Source organism: Chiloscyllium plagiosum, chromosome 46 (assembly GCF_004010195.1).
Source record: "Chiloscyllium plagiosum isolate BGI_BamShark_2017 chromosome 46, ASM401019v2, whole genome shotgun sequence".
Taxonomy (NCBI): domain Eukaryota; kingdom Metazoa; phylum Chordata; class Chondrichthyes; order Orectolobiformes; family Hemiscylliidae; genus Chiloscyllium; species Chiloscyllium plagiosum.
In genome coordinates, this window is record NC_057755.1 from 10,040,689 (window position 1) to 10,065,219 (window position 24,531).

Genomic DNA, 24,531 nt, shown 5'->3' on the forward strand with positions numbered 1-24,531 from the left:
GAGAGAGAGAGAGACTGGGTCACCGCGGGACAGAGGGAGAGAGAGAGAGAGAGAGAGAGACTGGGTCACCGTGGGACAGAGGGAGGGAGAGAGAGAGAGAGAGAGAGACTGGGTCACCGCGGGACAGAGGGAGAGAGAGAGAGAGAGAGAGACTGGGTCACCGCGGGACAGAGGGAGAGAGAGAGAGAGAGAGAGACTGGGTCACCGCGGGACAGAGGGAGAGAGAGAGAGAGAGAGAGACTGGGTCACCGCGGGACAGAGGGAGAGAGAGAGAGAGAGAGAGACTGGGTCACCGCGGGACAGAGGGAGAGAGAGAGAGAGAGAGAGACTGGGTCACCGCGGGACAGAGGGAGAGAGAGAGAGAGAGAGAGACTGGGTCACCGCGGGACAGAGGGAGAGAGAGAGAGAGAGAGAGACTGGGTCACCGCGGGACAGAGGGAGAGAGAGAGAGAGAGAGAGACTGGGTCACCGCGGGACAGAGGGAGAGAGAGAGAGAGAGAGAGACTGGGTCACCGCGGGACAGAGGGAGAGAGAGAGAGAGAGAGAGACTGGGTCACCGCGGGACAGAGGGAGAGAGAGAGAGAGAGAGAGACTGGGTCACCGCGGGACAGAGGGAGAGAGAGAGAGAGAGAGAGACTGGGTCACCGCGGGACAGAGGGAGAGAGAGAGAGAGAGAGAGACTGGGTCACCGCGGGACAGAGGGAGAGAGAGAGAGAGAGAGAGAGACTGGGTCACCGTGGGACAGAGGGAGGGAGAGAGAGAGAGAGAGAGAGACTGGGTCACCGCGGGACAGAGGGAGAGAGAGAGAGAGAGAGAGACTGGGTCACCGCGGGACAGAGGGAGAGAGAGAGAGAGAGAGAGACTGGGTCACCGCGGGACAGAGGGAGAGAGAGAGAGAGAGAGAGACTGGGTCACCGCGGGACAGAGGGAGAGAGAGAGAGAGAGAGAGACTGGGTCACCGCGGGACAGAGGGAGAGAGAGAGAGAGAGAGAGACTGGGTCACCGCGGGACAGAGGGAGAGAGAGAGAGAGAGAGAGACTGGGTCACCGCGGGACAGAGGGAGAGAGAGAGAGAGAGAGAGACTGGGTCACCGCGGGACAGAGGGAGAGAGAGAGAGAGAGAGAGACTGGGTCACCGCGGGACAGAGGGAGAGAGAGAGAGAGAGAGAGACTGGGTCACCGCGGGACAGAGGGAGAGAGAGAGAGAGAGAGAGACTGGGTCACCGCGGGACAGAGGGAGAGAGAGAGAGAGAGAGAGACTGGGTCACCGCGGGACAGAGGGAGAGAGAGAGAGAGAGAGAGACTGGGTCACCGCGGGACAGAGGGAGAGAGAGAGAGAGAGAGAGACTGGGTCACCGCGGGACAGAGGGAGAGAGAGAGAGAGAGAGAGAGACTGGGTCACCGTGGGACAGAGGGAGGGAGAGAGAGAGAGAGAGAGAGACTGGGTCACCGCGGGACAGAGGGAGAGAGAGAGAGAGAGAGAGACTGGGTCACCGCGGGACAGAGGGAGAGAGAGAGAGAGAGAGAGACTGGGTCACCGCGGGACAGAGGGAGAGAGAGAGAGAGAGAGAGACTGGGTCACCGCGGGACAGAGGGAGAGAGAGAGAGAGAGAGAGACTGGGTCACCGCGGGACAGAGGGAGAGAGAGAGAGAGAGAGAGACTGGGTCACCGCGGGACAGAGGGAGAGAGAGAGAGAGAGAGAGACTGGGTCACCGCGGGACAGAGGGAGAGAGAGAGAGAGAGAGAGACTGGGTCACCGCGGGACAGAGGGAGAGAGAGAGAGAGAGAGAGACTGGGTCACCGCGGGACAGAGGGAGAGAGAGAGAGAGAGAGAGACTGGGTCACCGCGGGACAGAGGGAGAGAGAGAGAGAGAGAGAGACTGGGTCACCGCGGGACAGAGGGAGAGAGAGAGAGAGAGAGAGACTGGGTGAGATAACCACCTTGGACGTCCTGCTTTTCAGCCTTCTTCTTAGTTCTCCGAAGTCTCGCTGTAGTATGTTCCTCCTCTTCTTCCCGACATCATTTGTGCCGACATGTACCACCACCTCTGGCTCTTCACCCTCATCCTTGAGGATTTCCTGCACTTTGTCCGCGATGTCTTTCACTCTAGCACGAGGAAGGCAACACACCATCCTTAAATCCCGTCTGCTGCGACACAAACCCCGGTCAGTTCCTCTCACGATGGAATCCCCTATTACCACGGCTCTGTGCGATGTCCGACTCTTCCGCTCTGCCTCTGCGGCAACTTTTGATTGACAAACTTGGCTGCCTTGCGAACTGGCAGTGTCACAAGTCTCTGCTTCCAAAAGCTACAACTTGTTCCTGACAGGTACTTCTCCCGGGGTTTCTTGCACCTGTCTCCTCTCCGCCTTCCTCATCATCTGCTCTCTTCTGCTCTCTTCTGGCATGATTGGTGTAATAACATCGCTGAAGGTCTTGTCCAGAAAGATCTCGTTCTCTCGGATGAGCCGAAGGTCTTCGAGTTCTTTCGTCAGCGCTGCAATATGCTCGGTTAATTGCTGAATGTGCACACATTTTCCACACATATACGAGCCAGACACACCAGAGTCGTTGACCTCCCACATCAAGCACGTAGCGCACTGAACCAGCTGGGCAGTCATGTCTTCACCCTCTTCAACTGTGGTATAATCACTTCACTCAACCTCCTTGTCAAAGATTCCTGTGCTGACGCATCACGCTTCGATCTAAACTTCCTTAGACCCTCTTTTTGTGGCACGTCTCTTAATTGAGGTTAGAGGAGGTGGGAGGTAGGGAGACCCTACTTTGTAGGACCTGGGGTTTAGAACACACCCACTCTAATAGTAATCACTTACCTTTCCGACCGGCTTTGCGCTCCATCTGAACTTCCGCCCAGCTCCCGCCGCTCACTGCTGCGAAAAGACCGTTGGCGTTGAGGTAAGTTCTTTATATAGATTGATTTGTGAATAGGATAAGCATCGTGATTGTCAGATTGATTCTAAAATGCATTATATCTAACAGTGAAAATTGGAACTAAGAAATGATTTTTAAAAGTATATTTGAATTTTTACCAGTCATGGATTCGTTTCTGAACATTTGTTCTTTTCCTGGTGTCTGTCTGTCCAATTTACATAGTTCCAAAACTGTCTGTTTCATTTACAAAGAACAGAAGTTACTGGAAAAGTTCAGCAGGTCTGCAGCATCAATTAGAAGAAACCAGAATTTTTTTTTTAGGTCAAATAACGCTTCCTCAAAACGATCTGTTTCATTGTTGTTGTTTGTTAATAATTTATTGAGCTGAAGAACAGGTTGCTTTTTGATATTTTCACTCACTATGAAATCATGATCTTTTCCTCGATCTTTCCATTCAATTTCAATCATTTCATCTTTGCAATTTGAAACAGTACTCATTCAGTCTGTGCAAAAGTCATCCAAAGTACAATCCATAGCAAACTGCTTTACTATCAGGAGTGGTGAATTATAGATTCTTCATCCGTTTTGCAGATGATTTACGCGCCAATTTTCCATTCCTTCAGTACAATATGGTAATCAGTATGTTAATACAGCATGAAATTCAATCAGCCTTGGATCATAAAGAATTTGACGACGCTTAAAGAAAGTTGACATTTTCCATTTGCATTAGTCAGGATGATTCACAAGAATTACCAATACAAAGTGAAAATGAAATATCCTGATGACCTGTCCTATCTGCGTATCTTCCTTTCCACCTATCCACTCCACACTCCTCTCTGACCTATCACCTACATCCCACCCCTATTGACCCACTGTACTCTTTGCTCCCTTCCCCCACTCTCCTCTCTTACTTATCACCTCCATCCCCACCCCTTTCACCTATTGTTCTCTGTGCTACTTTCTCCCAACTCCTACCCCCTCTCATTCATCTCCCCCCTCTGCATGCACCCTGCCTCTATTCCTGTTGAAGGGCTTTTGCCCGAAACGTCGATTTTCCTGCTCCTCGAATGCTGCCTGACCTGCTGTGCTTTTCCAGCACCACTCTAATCCAGACTCTGGTTTCCAACATCTGCAGTCATTGTTTTTACCTACGTACTGAAAGGCGAGTGCAATTAGTGTCAACATGGCTTTGATATGTTGATACATTTTCCATTGTAACGATTCTTCTCATAAGTGTCTACTTGCCAACCAATCAGCAATTTCTCAAAATATAATCGATTTTTTTAACTTCAAATTGTTGTTTCTTGCTAATTGTACTGATGTGTGCAAAATGGAAATCAAAGATAAAATGTTTTCTATTATATTTATGCACCATTATCATGAATAATTATTTGAATCTATAGATTGAACAAGTAAATGCAATGGAGGCTATTTACCCTTCTAATAAACCAAGTAAAATATGTTGCAATAATAACATAATAAATATTTCCAATTCTTTGGAGGCTCGACTCTACGCAAATGTAAATATTCTGAGCTAGCATTTGCAATGACTAAGATGATTAAATCCATGAACAGATCTGTAATCGCATCCTGAGTTTACCCAGCCAAACCTACGGAAGTGATAAGTTTTGTCCATATTGACACTCCAGACACTACCTCACTAATGTGGCTCTGTCAGTGTCCACAGCTGGCTACTACATACCATCTCGCCAACATGTTCTTTTTGTAAACATGTTCATAATGCAGGGGGAGTTCAGCCACTATTTGATGGCACCCTTTGCTCGGGACCAACTCTCTTGCTCCCCGTAACAATTTGCTAGTTGGTCCCATGAATTTGTCTCTCCAGGTCAAAAAATGTCTGCCATCCCAGGAATCAATGTGGCACATTCTCACTGCACTTTACCAACCACTGTTCTACAGAAAGACCTGCAGCAGGAAAATCCTTCCTCAGATAAGGAGATCAAAACTACATACAATATTTCAGGTTTCGCCTCGTCAATACCCTAGAAAATTGCAGAAAGGCACTGCTACTCCGGTACTCGAATCCTCTCGCTATGAAGGTCAACATATTGTTTGCCTTCACTTAGTATCAATGTTTTCTGCGAGAGGACACATAGAAATTATTGAATAATCCCCATCCTCATTGTACAGTCATTGATATTATATTCCGTCTTCGATTTCTGCTATTCAGAGTGGTTAATCTTGTGTTTGTCTGCCATGCATTTGCCCACTCACTCACCCTGTCAAAACCACATTGCAAGATTTGTTCGCCCTCCTCACAGCTCAAACTCCCAGGCAGCTTTGGGTCGTCTGCATATTTTGACATATTCCATTTCGTTCCCTCATCTAAAGTTACTGAATTATTTTGAACTATTGTCGGTGGAGCTTTGAAGAATTTGAGATGATCTCAAAGGAACCATAAAATTCAATCGGCTCAGAAGGGTTATTGGCAGGAAGGATGTTTCTGATGTTGGAGCGTGTACGGTTGCAGGTCACTGTCAATATGATCCATTTGGTACTCTCTATAATCAATACCTCCTTCCACCCCCTCTCTTCCATATCAGGGATTTACCTCCTTTTTTTGTCTTCTGGATTTTCCTGGGACATTTTTGACCCAGGTCTGGTTCCCCTGACTCTGCTTCGGATACTGGTGGCATAGTCCATATCTTGCAAATGGCAAGTCCTGGGATAACCTAATCCACTTCTTCAGGCGTTAATAGTATATAGGCTGCATCCAATTCAGAATCTGGGGTTAGTTTGGCACCAGACGCAGGGATAGAGCACACAGTATCTGACAGGATCTCTGGCTGTTATGAGGGGACAGGTAGTTTTTTTTTTTCTGCCCCATTTACAAGGAAGCAGCTTTCAGCTGATACATATGTTTGCACAGAACCTTCTCACCGATCTGAACTTTGCTTGTTACGGACCACATCGCGTCAATATTGCTTGATACATGTACAGGACTATTTCCGAGGATTCAAAACGTAACTTTGTCCCCTGAAGTACACTGTGTCTCTCGTTTAGAATGCGGTCGGTACTGGCATTCTACTGCTGGTTCACCCTCAATACCAGGTCCAGAAATTTCAGCATGAACCGTATGCGAATTATTTTCCCCATGAGCAACTCGGCTGGAGATATCCTTGTCGTGAAGACGGTCCGATAATCAAACAGGACGCTGGCCAGTTTGGAATGGAATGAAGATGGAGGCTATTTCTTTAAGATTGCCGTCAATGTTTGGACTGTTTTTTCAACCACATAATTGGACAATGGATGTTATGGAGTTGTCCAAGTATGCTGAAGGCCATTCGACTTTAGGAAAGACTCTAAATTCCTATTGGTAAGTGATGCTTCTTTGTCCTTGACCAGATGTTGCAAACAATGTTGGTCGTTTTTCAAATCATCAACCCTGAGTTTGAAAAATTAATTCTATGCATATCCAACCACTTTAAATGTTCATCCAAATCAACAAAGAACATTGAGCCCATATAGGACCGACATAGTTGCCATTTAACTGAGTCTCGTGTTTACCTGGCTGTTTGCATGAATGTGGGGGGTGGGGGCGCTGCTATTAGTATTTTTTGTATGTTGGCACTCTGTACACTGCCCGACTACTTCAGCAATTGTGACCTCTGATCCTGGCTACCAGACAGAAACCCCTAAATTACCCTGGTGAATTTCAACTAATATCAGGCAGCGACGGTCACTCGGGACAATCACTCTTCCTCCCTTCAAGAATACCCCGTGCTCTATGGTGATCTTGTCTCACTGGGCCCAGTCCTGGTTCTCACAGTCCTTTTGCTTCCCCCATTACCAGCATCTGTTTTAGTCTCGCCAGGCCAGGATCTTTTTGTGTCCACATGCAATTATTGTCAATAGTGAGACACAGCTCAAGACATTCACATTTGCGTTTATCCTACTGGATGCTGCTTCAAACTTTATTGTCCACACTGAGAATAAGAGACCACCTGTGAATTTGATCAGAAGCTATGGGCATCACATATTTTTTGTTCTTTTAGGTAACCCAGCAGGGGGTCGTTGTACTTTACTATTATAAAATACGTCCGTGAAGGAATTGGTTGAAAATTTGCACTCCAAAGCTGAGTGCCTTCTTTTTCTAAGTGTATTTGCATTTGGCATCCACCAAAGTCTGAGAAGCGTTCGATATTGGACATTCATCTTCGCTGGGCCACCAGTGAACCCACATTACCCTCATACTCTATAGGCAGACATCGCAAGTCAACACCAAAACTCACTTGGGATCATCGTTGGCCATCACGTTTGATGACGTGGTTATTTCATCGTTTCCCTAAAGGCTACTTCTTGGCTTTGTGAGCATTTCAAAGGCTGACTATTTTTTTCAGCAGCATGTAAAATAGAGCCGGGATGGAGGTCAGTCATTATATGAATTTTCTGTAATAATTCACAATCGCAAAATGAAGGTCTAAGCTTCAGTACAGAGAGGATAGTTTCAATCACTCTCACTTTATTTTCAAATGGATGGTTTCCGGTCTGGCCAACGCATTAGTGCAAGTACGTTACTTGGATTACCTGGACCACGTATTTGTTCCATCGCACGTGCATCCCAAGTGAGATAAACGTTTAAGCACTGAATCGAAATTTTCCAAATGCTCTGTATTGGATTTCTCTGGTTATTAGCACTTCATCCATATTAATAAAAACCGAGGGTAACCTTTGGAGAATGTTCTCCATCGCCCACTGGAAAACGATGCAGACTGATGATACCCCAAATGACTGTCTTGTGTAGTGGTGCCAACCATTTTTGGTTGTGGTACATGTCTGACATCCCTCATCCAACCACATTTGCAGATATGCATAACTTATGTCCAGCTTCGCAAAGGACAGCCACACACCACTACCATACCCACTTGCCTCATCTTCAACCTGGACAACGCCAACCACGCAGCCTCGACATTGAATTCAAGAACTTCCAAATCTCCCCTCCCCCATCCCATCCCACATCCAAACCTCCGATTCCTCTCGGCCCTGTTGAGCTGATCTACATGTCCAGCTTCCTTCCCATCCATCCACTCCATACTTCCCACAGACCTATCTACCAATCACCTCCTACTTTCGCCATGCAAAATACCTTTTCTCAAGCCACGTCCACTCCCCCTATTTATTTCTCAGTGCACTTTGCCCTTCACAACCCGAGCAAACGATTATGCCTGAAATGGTCATTTTTTTGCTCCTCAGATGCTGCCTGACATGCCGTGCTTTCACCAGCATCACTCGTTATTGACCGTGACTTCTCCAGCATCTGCCATCTCACTATCTAGAGGACTCGTTATTCAATTCTCTGTCATCTGGAGGGAAAATAAGACAAAAGCAAACAGACAGAGATTAGTGAAATCTCAGAGACAGAGCCAGGCAGGGAATAACACGGAGAGACTAGTTCTTAAGATTTTATCTTCACCATTCCTTATGGACACAACTTTCATGGTAATTTCTCACACTCGCTCGTCTCACCGTTTCAGCCTCACCCCCGGGGTTACAGGATAATTGTTGTATTCTGTGGGTTTAAACGGATCAGAACTGAGATTGAGGAACAAGCATTGGCCACATTCTCTCTCACATACAGAGACAGAAACATTCTTTTTTACATACAGTTTTAATGTACAGTTTCCCATTTGCATTTCGAAAAATGAACAATTTCCACAAAGTATCCTTAATTACAGGATTTGTTTTAAATAGCAAGATTTTGGAACCCTCGTTCATTTATCAGGAAGCTACAAATTAAAAATCACACACACCAATTCATAGTCTAAAAGCTTTACCTGAAAATAATAGCTTTAAGAGTGCTACTGCTTCTTCATGTAGTGGTGAAGCAGCAAAATAAGATACAGAACTTTCAGCAACAAATCTCAGTGTCATACAACTAAAACGATATATTGAACAAATGTAGACGGCAATTAAGTCTTTAATCAGTTAGGAAAAAATGCAGGCTTTGATTGATTAATATGTAAATCCCTGCCCCAATATAACTTCAGGTTTTACAAGAATAATGGAAACACCTTAGACTAGCATTTTAGGTGCAAGGCCTTGTTTCAAGTCTGGTTGCATCTCATCAAGACGTCAGACTGGTTTTCCTTACAAAGAAGGAATTTATAAAATGCCTTTCTTGTGTGACTTATGACTTTGTATGCTCCTGACAAGCGTTTGCAGCTTCACATCCGAACTTCTGTTGTGAAAGAAATTGGAAAGAATGCATAAATTGTTCCTTCGCAATTTTGCCTCGCTCAGTTTGGAGAGAATTCTTGATCATTCTGTTCAGAAATCCTTTCACAGGACTCGAAGATTGCTGTGACATGAAACTGGACCTCCTGTTTTAGAGGAAAGCGCAATACTAATGTGCCACAAGCTCCACCGATGTTTGGGATTCCCTGGAAAGTGTGGCACTGAGGGGGAAATTACACCTTACAGTTCGGCTGTTTTGCTAATTTAATGCAATTTATGATCCGACTAAAAGGAGACCTCAGCAAACCAAGCAGCTGCTGCCTGAACATTCTCTGGGTTGCTGTATAAATTACCGTGTTGCTGCAGGAGCTCAGTAACTGAAGCATGACTCCAGCTTCCTGAATTACTGAAAAGGGTGTATATACCCATTTACGCTTAAATGCACCAGTAAAATTATAAAGTACAAAATAAGCAACTGAAGTAATCCAGAAAAGAATGAAACTACAGGATATTGCAAAAATTAAAACTATCGACTTCCTGCGTTTCAGGACCTCTGGATCTTTGTCGTTCTTACTGTAGGTCTGATCCCACAGTCTCCTCCGAGCCTGGTTGGTAAGTAATATATATCTAGCAGTGAGAACATTCAGTAATATTACCAAGAGAAATGGAAACACTGGAGTAATCAGTTGCTCAAGCCAAGAAAATGCTTTCCATCCATTGTTGACATATAGGTATGGTGATACATAGCACCCCCATTGTTTATTTTGAATTGGAAATGATCTATACACAAAGGGCCATGGGATGTTCTTTAAGCAGAGTAGCACGGTCAAGGTCATGATAACAACACCAGCTGTCTTTCCATTGCAAAACTTTGCTTTTAGATTCCGATAGCAAATAGCTACAAAGCGATCAAAAGTAAAAGCGACTGTGAACCAGACAGAGCAATCAACACTCGTGGGAGACAGGTAGAGCACAAATTTGCACATCGGAGTGTAGAGCAGGAATGTATGTCGCCAGTAAATTTCTGCTATACGATACAATATTACGTTCCACAAAATCACCATGAAGTCTGCTGTAGCCATGGCGATCAGATAGCAAATGATACATTTCGAGAGATTGCACCTTCTCCGTGTCAAGATACCAAGTGTCAGGAGGTTTACTGTGAGGAATGAAAAACAGACTTAAGCCAAAATCACGATTTGACTTTTTAATTCATACATGGGATACACGAGTCACTAGCTAGACCAGTATTTATTATGGAATCAGAGAATTCCTATAGCGTGGGAACAGAGCATTCCAACAATCAGGCCAACACTGCCCCTCCATGTCCCATCAGACCAAGGACCACATTTGTGTTTCCCATTGTCTCCAATTATCCTGAACATTACTGAAAACTATGGGTTAAAAAAACGGCTAATCCTGCTAACTTGCTCATCTTTGGACTGAGGGAGGAAACTGGAGTATCTGAAGAAAATCCATGCAGGCACAGGAAGAATGTGCAAACTCCAAACAAACAGTCATCCAAATTTGGAATCGAATCCAGATACCTGGCATTGTGAAGCAGCAGTGCTAATCAATTTACCACCATGCTTCCATTCACCTCTGATACACCGTGCCATCCTTGATCATTGGGGCAATCTGCTACCGTTCTCCATCTTTAATTTCCCTGGGGGCAGTTAAGAGTCAATCGCATTGTTGTCGGTTTGCAGACGTATGTATGAGAGAAAAAGACCACAGAAGATAGAAAAAATAATTCTGCTACTTGTCTTCTTGATTCTGCTCCGCCATTCAAGATTATCATGGCTGATTCAACACTCCTCATATCCATTCTTGTGTTATTTCTCCACATTCCTTCATTCCCTAAATGGGTGAAGAATCTAACTATCTCAGCCTTATATATAGGCAAGAATTTTGTTCTCACAGCTCTCTGTAGCAGTGAGGTCAAATAGGAAATCCCCTAAATTCCTCCTCATCTCAGTGTAAAATTAGTAACCCTTTATTCTGGGACAATGGCCTCTCATTCTACACCCTATAATGAAGGGGAACAATGCCTTTTCTTCCTCACGTTTCTAAGGAAATTCGCATGTCTATAATGACCCTCAAGAACCTTTATAGATGCACCAGAGAAAGCATTCTATCGAAGTGCATCACCGTTTGGGACAGTATCTGCTCTGCACAGGACCGTACAAAAATGCAGAGAGTCGCGAATGCAGCCTAGACTCTCACAGAAGCTGACCTCCAGCCCATTAACTCAATCTGCACTTTTTCATTGGTACAGAAAAGCAGCCAATAGCATCAAGACCCTTCCCACCCTTGTTGTAATCTCGTTCGACCTCTTATGTCAAGCTGAAATCACAGAAGCTTAAACACAAATACTAACTAGTTCAAAAACAGCTTCTTCCCTGTGGTTATTACACTGCTGAATGGACCTCTCAAACTTCAAATCTAATTTTGTTCATAGAATGGCTTTCGAAATTTAATGCGCACATTGACATCATTCTCTGCTACTTTATTTACTACCATGTCATGGCTACCAGGCAATCTCTGGGGACCTGTCACGAAGTAATATCTGGAATTGCTTTGTTGCTGTTGCTTTAATTTGGATGTCATTTTGTGTGGCCCTTTATCTGATTAAATCTTACTTTTGGTGAGGTATCTGGCAAGTTGACTGCTTCTGTTTCCCACTGACATCTTTTATGTTCGGGCACACAACCATAATTCGGCGTCAATCCCACTTCCTTTAATTCATTAACTACACCGCCATGATCTGGTTCCAATTTGCTCCGGAATACCCTGTTCTTAATTATTTATTTCAAAACTTCTTAATGTGGGGATTGACATACGTCACGTGATGAACGATCAACCATGATTGTACTGGTTGGAATATCAGGTTCCAGGGACTAAATGTCCTTAAATGGAATCACCAAAGATAGGAACATGAGGTTTTAATCTAAACTTCAAAAACAATAAGAGACATGATAAAACATAAGCTACAGTCAGTATGAGTGAAGACAATATTGATGCATACATATCACAGGTCAGTCGTAGAATTACAAAACAAACCTTTCGGCCCATTGAGTCTACTGCAATCGAAAACACCACCTATCTGTTCAAACGCATTGGATTGCCAACACAAGTGAACATCAAAACACTTATTTAATGTAACAAGGTTTTCAGTCTTTCCCATCCTGACAGGCAGTAAGTTCTGCATTTCCGCCATCCTCTTGGTGAAAGGGATTTCCCTCCCATATCCTCCCGATCTTCTGACCTTACCTTCAATCTATGCCCCTGTCATTGATCCCTCTATCACGAGGAAATGCTGCTTCCTGTCTACTCTGTGTCATAATATTTACGTTTCAGTCATGTCCCCTCTGAGTATCCTTAGCGTGAAGGATAACAATCCCAGTCTGTCCAAACTCTCTTCATAACTGAAGTTTTCCAGCTCAGTCAACACCCTGGAGAATGTGAGATGGAAGCACATGTAACAATCTACACGGGAAAGACCCGGGTAAGATCACAAGGAGCAGGATGATAATCCAGTGAAAGGCAGTAGTACTGTGTTAACAGCAAAGAGTAATGAGTCAGGACAAACCTGAACACCAAGAATCAATGCAGGGTAGACAACAGCAAGTATGAAAGTTTGAGGGAAGCGAGTTACGAAGGAGAATATCGAGTGGAATTAAAAAAAAATAAAATGGAGATAGAAATGATGATGTTATCAAGGGTCAAACAAGCTGGAGAGAAGTTATCACTGTTGATGAAAGTTAGTGAAGGTGAACATCACGCCAGCAATAAATGAAGAATGAGTGGGAGTTACCAAGCAGAAAATGAAGAGGGATGGAACACAATGCCAAGGACATCAGGAGAAGAAGTTGAAAAACAATGAGTCGAAGAAAAATCATGGAAAAATGAGCACCGATGACCAGAGGGACATGAGGAATTCTAACACCACGTATAGCAATAGCAAGAGAAAGGGAGTGAGGAAGAGAGTCAGAAAGAGAGAGAGGGCCGAACGAAAAGAGAGAAAGAAAGAGAGAGGCAGAGACAGAGACAGCGTCAGAGACTGGAGAGAGCAACTCAGAGGATGACCTAGATAAGGGAAGAAAAGGAAACTGGAAAGAATTGAAGGCCCACAATAAAGGCACACTGGAGTTAACAAAAACTGAAACCGAACAAGAGGTTATGAAAAGCAAAAAAAAAAGCAATTAATTTCTTATAGTTAACAGTTCAGAAAGATAAAGTATAAATCAGAAGTGGAATGTTGCATTTCAGAAGCCACATAGTCTAGAAATGTCTTACCAGGTACTCCAACTGCTGCCAGCGCTGGATAGAATGCAATCTCTATCACATACGCTTCAAAACTGTGCATCACCTTTCTGAAAGTCAATTACTCTCCGCTTTCAAGTATTCAATCCACCTTAAAACACAGTATGGGAGGTCAGTTCATTACTTATAAAGTGATGACGCCCAGATGATTGCATTCACACTCTGCCTCACTACAGCTCCTTCAACAAACGAGGGAATCCCCTTGATATCTTCATTATCCAGTTCACTGCCTAATGGAGTCAAATGTTCAGTTAAGGAAAGCTATTGTTGTTATTGACAGAGGTGGTAAGTTACCTGTACATTTTCTTCCGAGACGCAGTCACTCGATTCAGATGCCTGCTGCTTTGGTTAATAGTTATGGGAAAGGTTTTGATCTGTTTGATGTACTTATTATCACATGAACAGAGATCGAGAGGAAAGTATTATTTTGCATGGCATATGGTGTTATGGTCCAGCCCAATACCCTTCAAATATATTAAGACTGTAGCCTTGACCATAACTACAAACTTATTTTAAATGTAAGTGTCAGCCATTGTGTTCCAGATGCGAATTTGTTGGTCAAGTAACCTGATTTGATGAAAATCATACTTTATTAATACACTACCATTATAATATGATGAAAACAAGAGTTTGAATAAATTAACTCAAATGGAAAACTTAACAGAGCAATAGGGTATTTGTACTGTATTGCGTCGCAATAGTCTTACCATACCAGAGGGCTGCTCTCTCATAGGAGAGAAACAGTACTTGGTGATTTAACCTGAGGGCCACAAGACATCAGATAAAGAAGGAGAGATTTGAAATGGGAGCCATTCATTGCAACTTGAAACCAGCGATGTGATTAGAAACTAAACTGGTGGCATTATGATACTTTGCAAGCCACTAACCCAGTCAACTGAGCTAACCCGAGGCTACATGCATCGAATGTTGCACTTTGGTCCTGCCACCTTCTCTTTAATTAATTTCAAAGGCCCTCTCACTTCATGTCCGAATTTACATCAATGGGAGTAAACTGAGTAGATTAGTTTGGAGTGTCTGTAATTGCAAAAAACACGAATAGGACGCCTTTATCCCAATCATTTGGTTAATTTTGACAATATGCTCTCAATATGGTCGCCAATGTCGAATGCCACCTTGACAAAGCTCCCTGGGATTCAGGATGATACACACTTGATTTAAAGTGCTGTGTGCATAAGTATCCATGACTCCCTTAAACAGCCTAGCAGAAAAAAATAGACCCTTCGTCTGATTGAATCTCTCTGGGTAGTGCCTAGATAGTGAGGAAAGCTATTAACTCTTCTACCAGCTTTTAATACTCGGTCAAGCAATTACCTCTGGAAATCTGATAGACACATACGTTATGCTTAGCAAGTACTGGTTCCCACTTTTATTTTTAAGAATGTGACATCCACAATCAATCATAACTTGCAAGAAAGGTTCTTCAAATGCGGGAATTGGCAACAAAGGTGATGGCTTTATTACTGCATGTGGCATGTATGACGTGTGACAAAACCACTTCATTGTATGTTACAGGCCAATTGAAATGCTTTTGTGCCTAAGCCTGAATCTTCCTTATACCTAGGTGACCTCCTACAGTTACTTCATGTGCAACCCATAACACTTCCTGTCTGTATGCTACCAACAACACAATTTGGTGCACTTCTGGTCATTTCTACTCTGCAATCAACAGTCGTAATCTCGGTTTTGTGTTTGGGTACTACCTTTAAGGTAATAAGCCTCAGGAATGCTCGCTGACTTTTTTTCTGAGTGTGCATCTCTCTCTCTCTCTCTCCCTCTCTATATATATACATATATATATATATATATATATATATATATATATATATATATATATATATATATATATCTTTTATTGTCTCGCTGTTCTGTTGTAAGCCCATGAGCCTTTCAGGAGTAAACACTTCTGCCTGATCATGGTTTTCCTTGCACCATTACATCAAACAGCGTGGCTTCTAACTGAATCTCAACACCTCCACACCTCCATCTTTCTGTTTAATTTTTGCTTCGTGCTGTGATTTATGATAGTGGAATTTTGTTACTACAGAGTCTGCAATACTTCCTGGTTACGTTTCTTTTAACTCATTGTTTCTCTGGTTTTTCTTTGGTTTCTCCACAACAAGAGGCGTCACCCCCACCTTGCCTCCTACTAAACTATTCCCAAGAAAAAACACACATTCCTGGAACTGACACTCTGTCAATCACTCCCACTGTCAGTTGATGTGTTTAATCCTTGCCATCTCTATATATTAAATAGCAGTTGATCAAATCATTCTATTGCGTGTTCTGTGCAGTATAGTAGAATTTTCCTGGCTTCACATATTCTTCATCATTCAAGGTGTAAGGAGAATGTTTCACTGTCCTAAGACCATTACTATATATAATTAAACAGCCATTTATTCATAGATCCCTTGCTCTCTTACTTGGCCTTTGATGACATCCTATCCACAACAGTAAGTTATCTTCTATCTCGACACTGAAGCATGTTTCCTCTAGTGCCGTACTTTCAGACTATTGAAACATCAGGTTGCTAATTCCTTCATCAGTAATGATTTTCAGACTATATTTTGTCTTGTCCTGAGCCATTAATGACAACAATAATGACAAAACTGACTGACAGAAACGTAAGGAATAAAAGGAATGAGAAAGAGAACAATGTTATTGATCTATCTGTCAGAATCGCAAACTAGAAACCACTTGTCAAACAACAATGCAAACTGATGTGCTGATGTAAATCAGCACCAAGCAACAAAAAGGCAAAAAGGTTTTACTTGCGTTCTGAAGACGTTGTACTGAAGCCGCAACGTTAACTCAGCATATCCTCCGCATATGCTGCTAGATTTGCTGGGTTTCTACTGCAATTTCACTTTCTGTTTATGCCTGATGTTTGATTCAATGGTTGGTGATTCTGCGCTAGTGTAGCTATTATGATGTGGTGTTAGTGAAGTATATCAAACAACACAAAGAGAGAAGATAGCATACGCAGGAGCTGAATTTACTGATTGTGCTTTCCACACAAATGAAAAGCAAACTGAATACTACAAGTAATTTCGAGCATGAAACTAGAACATCAACAATTTTTTGACAATTTTATCCTCAGTACTGAAATTTCTCAAAAAAGATTGGATACATTTAGACTTGAGATTAACTTCAACCACTTCTGATGTTGGGTAACATTGTGCATACTGGACAGAATAATTTCTCCTCCTTTTCGTGATTTCTCTCTCCTCCCGGCGAATGAAATTATAGACTCATGTACAATGCAGAATGCGATTTGCAAATTCCATACCAAAACGACATTTATATATTCTGATAACGTCAGGATTTTGGCTTGGACACTATGAATTAACATTTAGGAACTGTGTGTGCTGTAAACTTGCCTGCAAATGAGAAAATGATAAAAGCCACATGTTATTTAACTTTAAAGAAGAAAGAAAATTAATGAGAAAATGATAAAAGCCACATGCTATTTAACTTTAAAGAAGAAAGAAAATTAATTGTAATTCCAATCTTCATAATTACCGATTCATTGCTAATTAAGGATTGTTTCAATAAAATGTTCATGCACTTCCAGTAAGAGAGTCATTACCAACGTAAAAATCAAACTAACTTTGCAGATAATTTTTATCAAATAAATTGTAAACATCAGCACACTGTTTTAAAATTGCTTGCTTCTTTCTGACAATGCAAACCACTTAGTTCTCCATTTTCCAATTGCTCATCTAAAAAAAGTAAATTTGTGAAGTTAGTCATGGTTAAAAAAAAAGGCAAAGAGAAAATTATTGCATGTTTGTATTGGTCTTCCCAACAGCCAAGGCTCTGAAAATAGCTGCATGTCAGGAAATGCAGGAAATGAGCAAGTCAAGAAAATCAAACAAAAATTAAATCATCATGAATATGTGACTGAACAGTATGAGTGGTATGGTTAACAATCCAGGGGACTTGTGGGACCTATCAGTGGGCATTTAAAGAAATGGCTAGTGAGATGAATTCGAATTGGTTTCACTACTGTAAAATTGTATAAATTTCAGAATTGGAAACTGAATGCAGCAGCAGGAAGTGATCAGCTATCGATCTTAGCACCCCTCTGAGAGAACATGTTAGAACCTATTTCAAAGATATTAGATCATGACAGGAAAAGTGGAAATAACCGGGCAGAGTCAACGTGGTTTTGTGAAAGAGCAATTGCATTCAGCCAATTGATTTGAAGTTAATGACAAAATTAATATGACATGGCTGCTGGGAAACTGATGGGTGTACTGAGAAATCTGGACTTTATTTGATTGCATGCCACATGAGGAATTTTGTAGAAATCAAAGACCATGACGTCAGGGTAACACTGATATGGTTCTTAAATAGTCTAGTTAACGGAAAACAGACTGTAATTATAGGTGGTTCATTATTTCATGGCAAGATACAATGATATTGATTCTCGGGACGCAGTTGTTTACAATTTTTATGCGTGACTTGGAGAAAAGGACTGGAACTTGCTTTTACTAATTGGCTGATGACACCGGGGGGAGGGGTTTGGGGGAGATTGAAACTGATGACGGGGAGATAAGGATAGTACATAAATAGCTTAACTAGTTGCCAAAGATTTGAAGAAATGAAACAAAACGTGTGAAAATGTGATTTTCGTGATTTTGGCAGAACGCACAAAAGAAATATACATAAACAATGAGTGACTGATCCTCTGCATTGCTGGAGGTTCTGGTTAATCCTGGTCAATCATTGAAAAAAAGATTAGCTTTGCACAGAGAGCAAGTGATTATGAAAGCTTTCTTACTTTCATTGTTTGCAGTCTTAATGATTGAGCTCCTTTAAATTTTGAGCTAATGCTTCTCTTATTGTCAATTCACTTATGCCCAAATGTCAACTTATTTCTTTTCACCATGTATGTACTTTCATGGATATGCATCTATTCATGAATCTATCAGTTACCACCATCAGTATTGGGGTTATTGTATTCAGGGGACGTAATCAGTATTAATCCACGGTCGTGTTTATATTCTGGAAATCTGTGTTTGAATACTGCCACGGCAGATGGTGGAGCTTGAATGCAAAACTAGTCTTGAAACAGGATTCTAATGATGACAATGAAACCGTTGATATTTGTCTGGGAAATCCCCATCTCTTACACAACTGCACTTGAGGGAATGAAATCTGCTGTCCTTATCGAGTCTGGCCTACATGTGACTTCAGACCAACTACAATGTGGTTGAGATTGAGGAATGACCTTATAGAGGTGTACAAAATGATGAGGGACATGTATGGGTAAATATGCAAGGTATTTACCAGTGGTATGGGAGTACAGAACTAGAGAGCATAAGGTTAGTGGGTTTTTTTTTGGGTGGGGGAGGATTTAAAGGGACCTAAGGCGGAACATTTTTTCATACTGAGTGCAGTGCATGCATGAAATGAGCTGAAAGAGGAAATGGTAGAGGCTGGTCTGTTTGCAACATTTAAAAGGCATCTAGATGGGCATATGAATAGAAGTGTTTTACAGGGATATGGGCCAAGTACTGGCAAATGGGACTGCATTAATTTAGGTTAACTGTTAAGCATGAACGAATTGGACCACCAGTCAGTTTCTGTGCTGTACATCTGTAAACTTTCAACTTGAAACAATGAATGGTGGGCTAGCCTGTGACTGCTACATCCGATATATGAATAATAAAAAAACAGTTCTTAGAGTAATATATCCTTAAGCCAACCAGGCAGCAAGCTATCTTATACCTGGTAAAAATGGAAAGTGAGAGAAGTAAAATATGATGTGAGAGGAAAAAAATCTCCAAGGAAAAAATTATCGCAGTAAGACAGAATCTAATATTCACTTTAACAGTGAAAATCCTAGTTTGAAAACAGTTATGTTTAACGAAATAAATGGAATTACCATGAAATTAGGACGAAGTTGCCTGAAGTGAACTGGTTAGGAGGAATAATAGGAAGGAAGCAGTGGGAGATAGTTAAGAAGGTAAATCACGATTTTCTTCAAAAAGGCATCCTAGTAAGCAGAAAAGACTCTAAGAGAGGAGTAAACAAACCGTGGTGAGCCAAGGAAGTTAGGCACAGTACAAAAAGAGGAATTGCTGGAAAAACGCAGTGTCTGGTGGAAAATGGAAGAAAAAACAGAGTTCATGCTTAAGGTCGCTTGACCTTTCCTCAGAACTGATGGTAGCTAGGAAAAGGTTGGGTAACAAACAGAAGATAGGGTGGGCGGTGTGGTGGGAGGTAAGGAGTAAATGATAGGTGGTGAAAGAGTCCAGATGAAGGGAAGTACAGTTAACCAGACAAAGTAATATATACCGCTCTCACTGGGATGGTGAATGGTTGTTAATGGATACTGTTCGTGGCTAGAAATAGACAGTGTGTAATGGCAGATTATGCAATAACAAGGCTTGGTGTGTGTGGTAGGCAATAGGATGATTGGTCGAGATGGTTGCAGTGTTCCCAAGTGGAAATGAGGAGATGTGGATAATGTGGAAAATAGAAAAAGCGGAAAATGCACCAAGCTTCGCTGGAGCTCAGCATCAAGCCTGAGACAAAGGTTTGGCCAGGGAACAGGATGGTGCGTTAAAGTGAAAGGCAACTGGATGCTCAGGGTCTTCCTTGCACGCAGAATGTAGGTATTTTGGGAAGCGGTCACCCAGGCTATGCTTCATTTTGCCAATGTAGAGGAGGCCACATTGTGAGCAGAGAATGTAGTAATTAAATCGTGGGAAGTGTAGGTAAAGTGCTGCTTCATCTGGAATGGTTGCTTGCACTCGTGGATAGTGAGGACGGTACAGGTAATAGTCAGGGGAATGTACAATGGGGCTATGGAGAGGTGTTGGGAGTGAAGGAAGTGTGGACGAGAGCATCCCAGAGGGAACAGTCCCTGTGGAACGTGGACAATGTACAGGATGTGAATATCTATATGGTGGTCGCATCTCGCTGCAGGTGGCAGAAAATGTGGCTGACGTTCTTCTGGATGTTAATGCTGGTGGGCTGGTAGATAAGGACAAGGGGAATGCTGTCACGGTTGCAGGAAAGAAGAGAGGGTGTGAGGGCTGAAGAGCCAGAGATGGTTCGGGCCTAGTTGAGAGTTCTGTCAAAAGCAAAGCTCGGAATCCTCGGTTGAGGAAAGAAGGTAGACATTTCACAGGCTCCCTGTTTGAATTTCGTCTCATCAGAACATATTCAACGGAACTGGAGAAAGTTGGAGAATGGAATAGATTCTTTACAGGAAGCAGGATACGAGGGTGTAATAGTCCAGGGAACTATGGGATTCCGTGAGTCTTTGCTGGGTATTCGTGGTCAGCTTATCTCAAGAAATGGAAAAAAAAAGATGTTAAGGAATGGAAGGGAAGAGTCATGGATAGACCAAGTGAATGTGAGGGCGGGGAGGAAGTTGGCGTTGCATTCCATTCAACTTCCAATTCCAGATAATTGAGGGAAACAGTACCAATTAAATTATCCATATATTGTGGGAAGAAGGGTCAGGCATAACTGGGGTGCATGGGAGTCCATATGGCCACTCCTCTGACCAGAAGAAAATGACAGGACTTAAAATAGAAGTCTTTGAGGGTGAGGACGAGCTCGGACAAGCGGAGGAGGCTGGTGGAAGGTGGGGATGTTTAGGCCATTGCGGAGAGGACTGAGACCATACTGGTGGTGGATGGGTGTAAGATGGATTGCACGTCCATGGTAAAGAGGTAACTCAAAAATGTAAAGCATCAGAGAAATCGCAAAAGTTACTGCGCAGGAACTGGACCAGTGAAGTGAAGATCATCGTTATTTATGTTAAAGACTCTATTAATTTGAAAGAAAAAAAAAGCATATAAATAGGCATGAATTGGTGATGGCACTGAAGACTGGAATAAATTCAGAATCCAGCAAAGAAGGTCTTAACAAAAATGGTAAATCAGAAAGAAATTAAACCGTAAAGGCTATGAATATAACCGTAAAGGTTATGAATATAAAAGCTGGTAGGAAGAGTTAGGATCCTAAAAGATACAGCTATGGATATAAAGGATGCTTTGATTGTGTTCCTTCAATTGTTCTGTGGTAACAGCCCTGTGTTAAACTCTTTATGTGGCATTTGTATTCAGAAAAGGAGCGAGATAAAGAGTGGTTAATTACAGGCTAATTGGCCCAACATCTGCTTTGTGAAAAGGACCGGAATCAATTATTAAGGAAGTAAGAGTAGAATGTTTGGAGAATCATCTTTCAACCAAGCAGACTTAGTATGGCGTCATAAAAGGGAAATCTAGCCTGAGTAATTTATTAGAATCTCTTGCAGAATTTTCAAAGAGAATCATGTCTGATTGTGAACGGCAGGAAAGTGAACATGAGAAATATCGGATCAATTGTGATCCTTTTGACTGGTCGAGAAGATTATGGGACCCAAAAGGCCTAATCCTGCTCCATTTTTATCTTTTCTGATGGTGTATGGTCATCTACTTGTCGCATAATATTGCATGCAATATTTTACATACAAGAGAGCAATGGATTTGAATATATTTTTAAAATTAATTTTGGAAGAACAGCACTTTAAAGGAATATGAATTATGACTGCATCACATTCCTTACAATATCTTCATTAATTCAGGGTGCTTTCGGATTGATGCTCGTTAGCCTATTAAGTAATACATGATATCTAAGTAAAATAAAAAAGATCAGAATCAACGACTTCATGCATTTGAAAACTAACATGATGTATATAACAGAAAGATAATGTCATACTTTAATAGATCATTCCGTATTTTACTCAGCTTTGGTGTCATATCATTCATCTTCAAACATGTTTCCCACATTATCTTCATTGCTCCAATTCCATTCACTGTTACTTTATCAAGAATCAACTGGAAAGCCTCGCTCTTCCCCTTTTCATGTATCATTTTTCTCATATGCTAGGAACATATTGCAAGATGATTTAAAATCAATAGCATGAATTGCAACATTAAAAAATATAAATGCAAAGAACTGCAGTTGCTGGAAATTTGAAATAAAGCAACAGAAAGAGCTGGAGAGAAATCAGTCACCACTTCGTATCTCGTGATTCTTTCTCAGAAGTTTTCCAATGATGAGTCTTTGTGGCTGAAATGGTACCCCTGTTTCTCTCCACAGATCCTGCCAGACCTGCAGTTTTGCCAGCTATTTCTGTTTTTCTTCCAAAACAAAATAAGAGCAGATGACCAATTGCACAGGCACATCCAAATACGCATCCACTCACATGCATAAACCCATCACAGTCACGCGCACATAATTGACCAAGCTGAAACACACATTCACACACTCACATGAAATTGCACCCATATACACACACTCACATGCACACACTCGCGCTGTCTCTCCTGCATGCGTACAGATGGAAGTTTATGAGTTTGATTTGTATTTCCAGAATTACATTATGTTTTGCTCAAAAACCGCATATCAAGGATTCTATAAGTTCAACTTTCGAAATAGAACCAGTCTCACTCAGGTTTGGGAGATAGACAGACTTTAATCTCACACCTTTTCGGCATTGTCTGAGCTGAGGTGGCACCAATTGTTACAAAAGCTGAAGCTGTTTTGAGAATGTAATTTAAATGAAGTTCTTACTTATTTACTTATTAAAGAACGAGAACTTGCATATCCCATTCTAACAGATGAAAGACATAATCTGATTTTTTTTAATCTATCATTACAGCTCCATGACACTGCAACACTTTTGCTCTAAATTCTGGGCCTTATGGTCTTATACGTTGCAGCCAACTGATGAAGAGACAGCTCTTTGCAAGCTAATGTTTCAAAATAACCATACTGAAATGTGTTTTTTTTTTCGCAAATTAAAACAATGAGGTCAAGCCCTTCATTGTCTTCATAGATTATCAATGCATCATGCTTCATTGTGACAATGTGGTCCTCAACTATTGTAAATTTCTGACCTGGTTACAAATGGTCCCTATACCAACCTGGTAGCAACAGTTGCACTTCTAGAATGTAGTCACTAAAGTTTTGTAAGATCCTATTGCAATGCATCACCTTTTAAATAATTTCCTCTCTTTATTTCAAAGCTGAAAATAGCGCCTTTGTTAAGGAGTTATTCACTTGTCACTTTTCTAAATGTAGATGTGCCCATTTATTTCTGGTTCTGTGCTGTGATGTGATGTGTCTTAATGATCGTAATTTGGAAATTTGATCACTAAGTCTCTCTGGACCTGAAATCCAGGCAGAAAATGAGAATCACAAATTGAATCGGAAAAGTGTATATGGCTTCCGATCACAATCATTAATTGAAACAACGTACCTCGCTCTCTTTGTCAGAGATAAAATATTTCTTCAGTAAATTCAACGCAACATGTTGACCAAATTCGTCGACTGCATCTTCCAAGCTCTTTCTGTAGTCTGCTGTGATAACTTGCAGGTCAGATTCTGAGACATTCCTCAGGAATTCGTTTAGCTTAACCTCCTCAACTGCAACGTGAAGGAAGTGAAGAGAAATATTGTTTCCAGTACAATATGTTGGGAATTATTTCTTAATGTGGTGTTTGTGTACTAAGTAACATTTGCGGTACATAATTCACTGTTAATGACTATTTCCAATAATTTCCAGCAATTTAACAACCCCTTGACTTTTAATAGTTTTATCATCATTGAAACGCCTTGCAATCAGCACAGAAAGGCACTGATCTCGCCATGCTCATACAGAGACTACAAGAGATAGTCAGACGCTAGGGATTATTCAGTGAGTATCTCCAAACCTAACTCCCCAAAAGTTGTCCACAAACTACACAGCACAAGTTAGGATTGTGATGGAATACTCCCCACTTGCTTTGATGGGAGCAGCCCTAACATAACTGAATAAGCTTTGTCCATTCAGGACAATACAAACTGTTTGATTAGCATCACATGCACACATGTCCACTGTCTGCACTGCTGATACTCAACAGCAGCATTGAAATTCATCTACAATATGCACTCCTGAAATTTACCAAATATCTTTGACAGCACCTCCCAAACCTACGGCCACTTACATCTGGAAGAGAAGGTGCTGGAGTGGTGAGGCCAAGAAGGGATTTACACAAACACGAATGTTGAATTATCAAATGTAGTTGTTGAACCGGGAGCCGTTGCTC

At 42.0% G+C, this 24,531-nt stretch overlaps 1 protein-coding gene across 1 annotated transcript in view; it reads right to left on the reverse strand.

Moving 5' to 3' along the window:
• Positions 1-16,269: 16,269 nt before the first annotated feature.
• LOC122544125 overlaps positions 16,270-24,531 on the reverse strand; it is a 29,564-nt gene continuing 21,302 nt past the window's right edge. The window contains exons 12-14 of the mRNA XM_043683164.1: positions 23,703-23,869; positions 22,157-22,323; positions 16,270-16,812 (exon numbers count right to left, since the gene is read on the reverse strand). Coding sequence (XP_043539099.1) covers positions 16,785-16,812; positions 22,157-22,323; positions 23,703-23,869 — 362 coding nt within the window. The 3' untranslated portion in view covers positions 16,270-16,784. The remainder of the gene's footprint in view (positions 16,813-22,156; positions 22,324-23,702; positions 23,870-24,531) is intronic.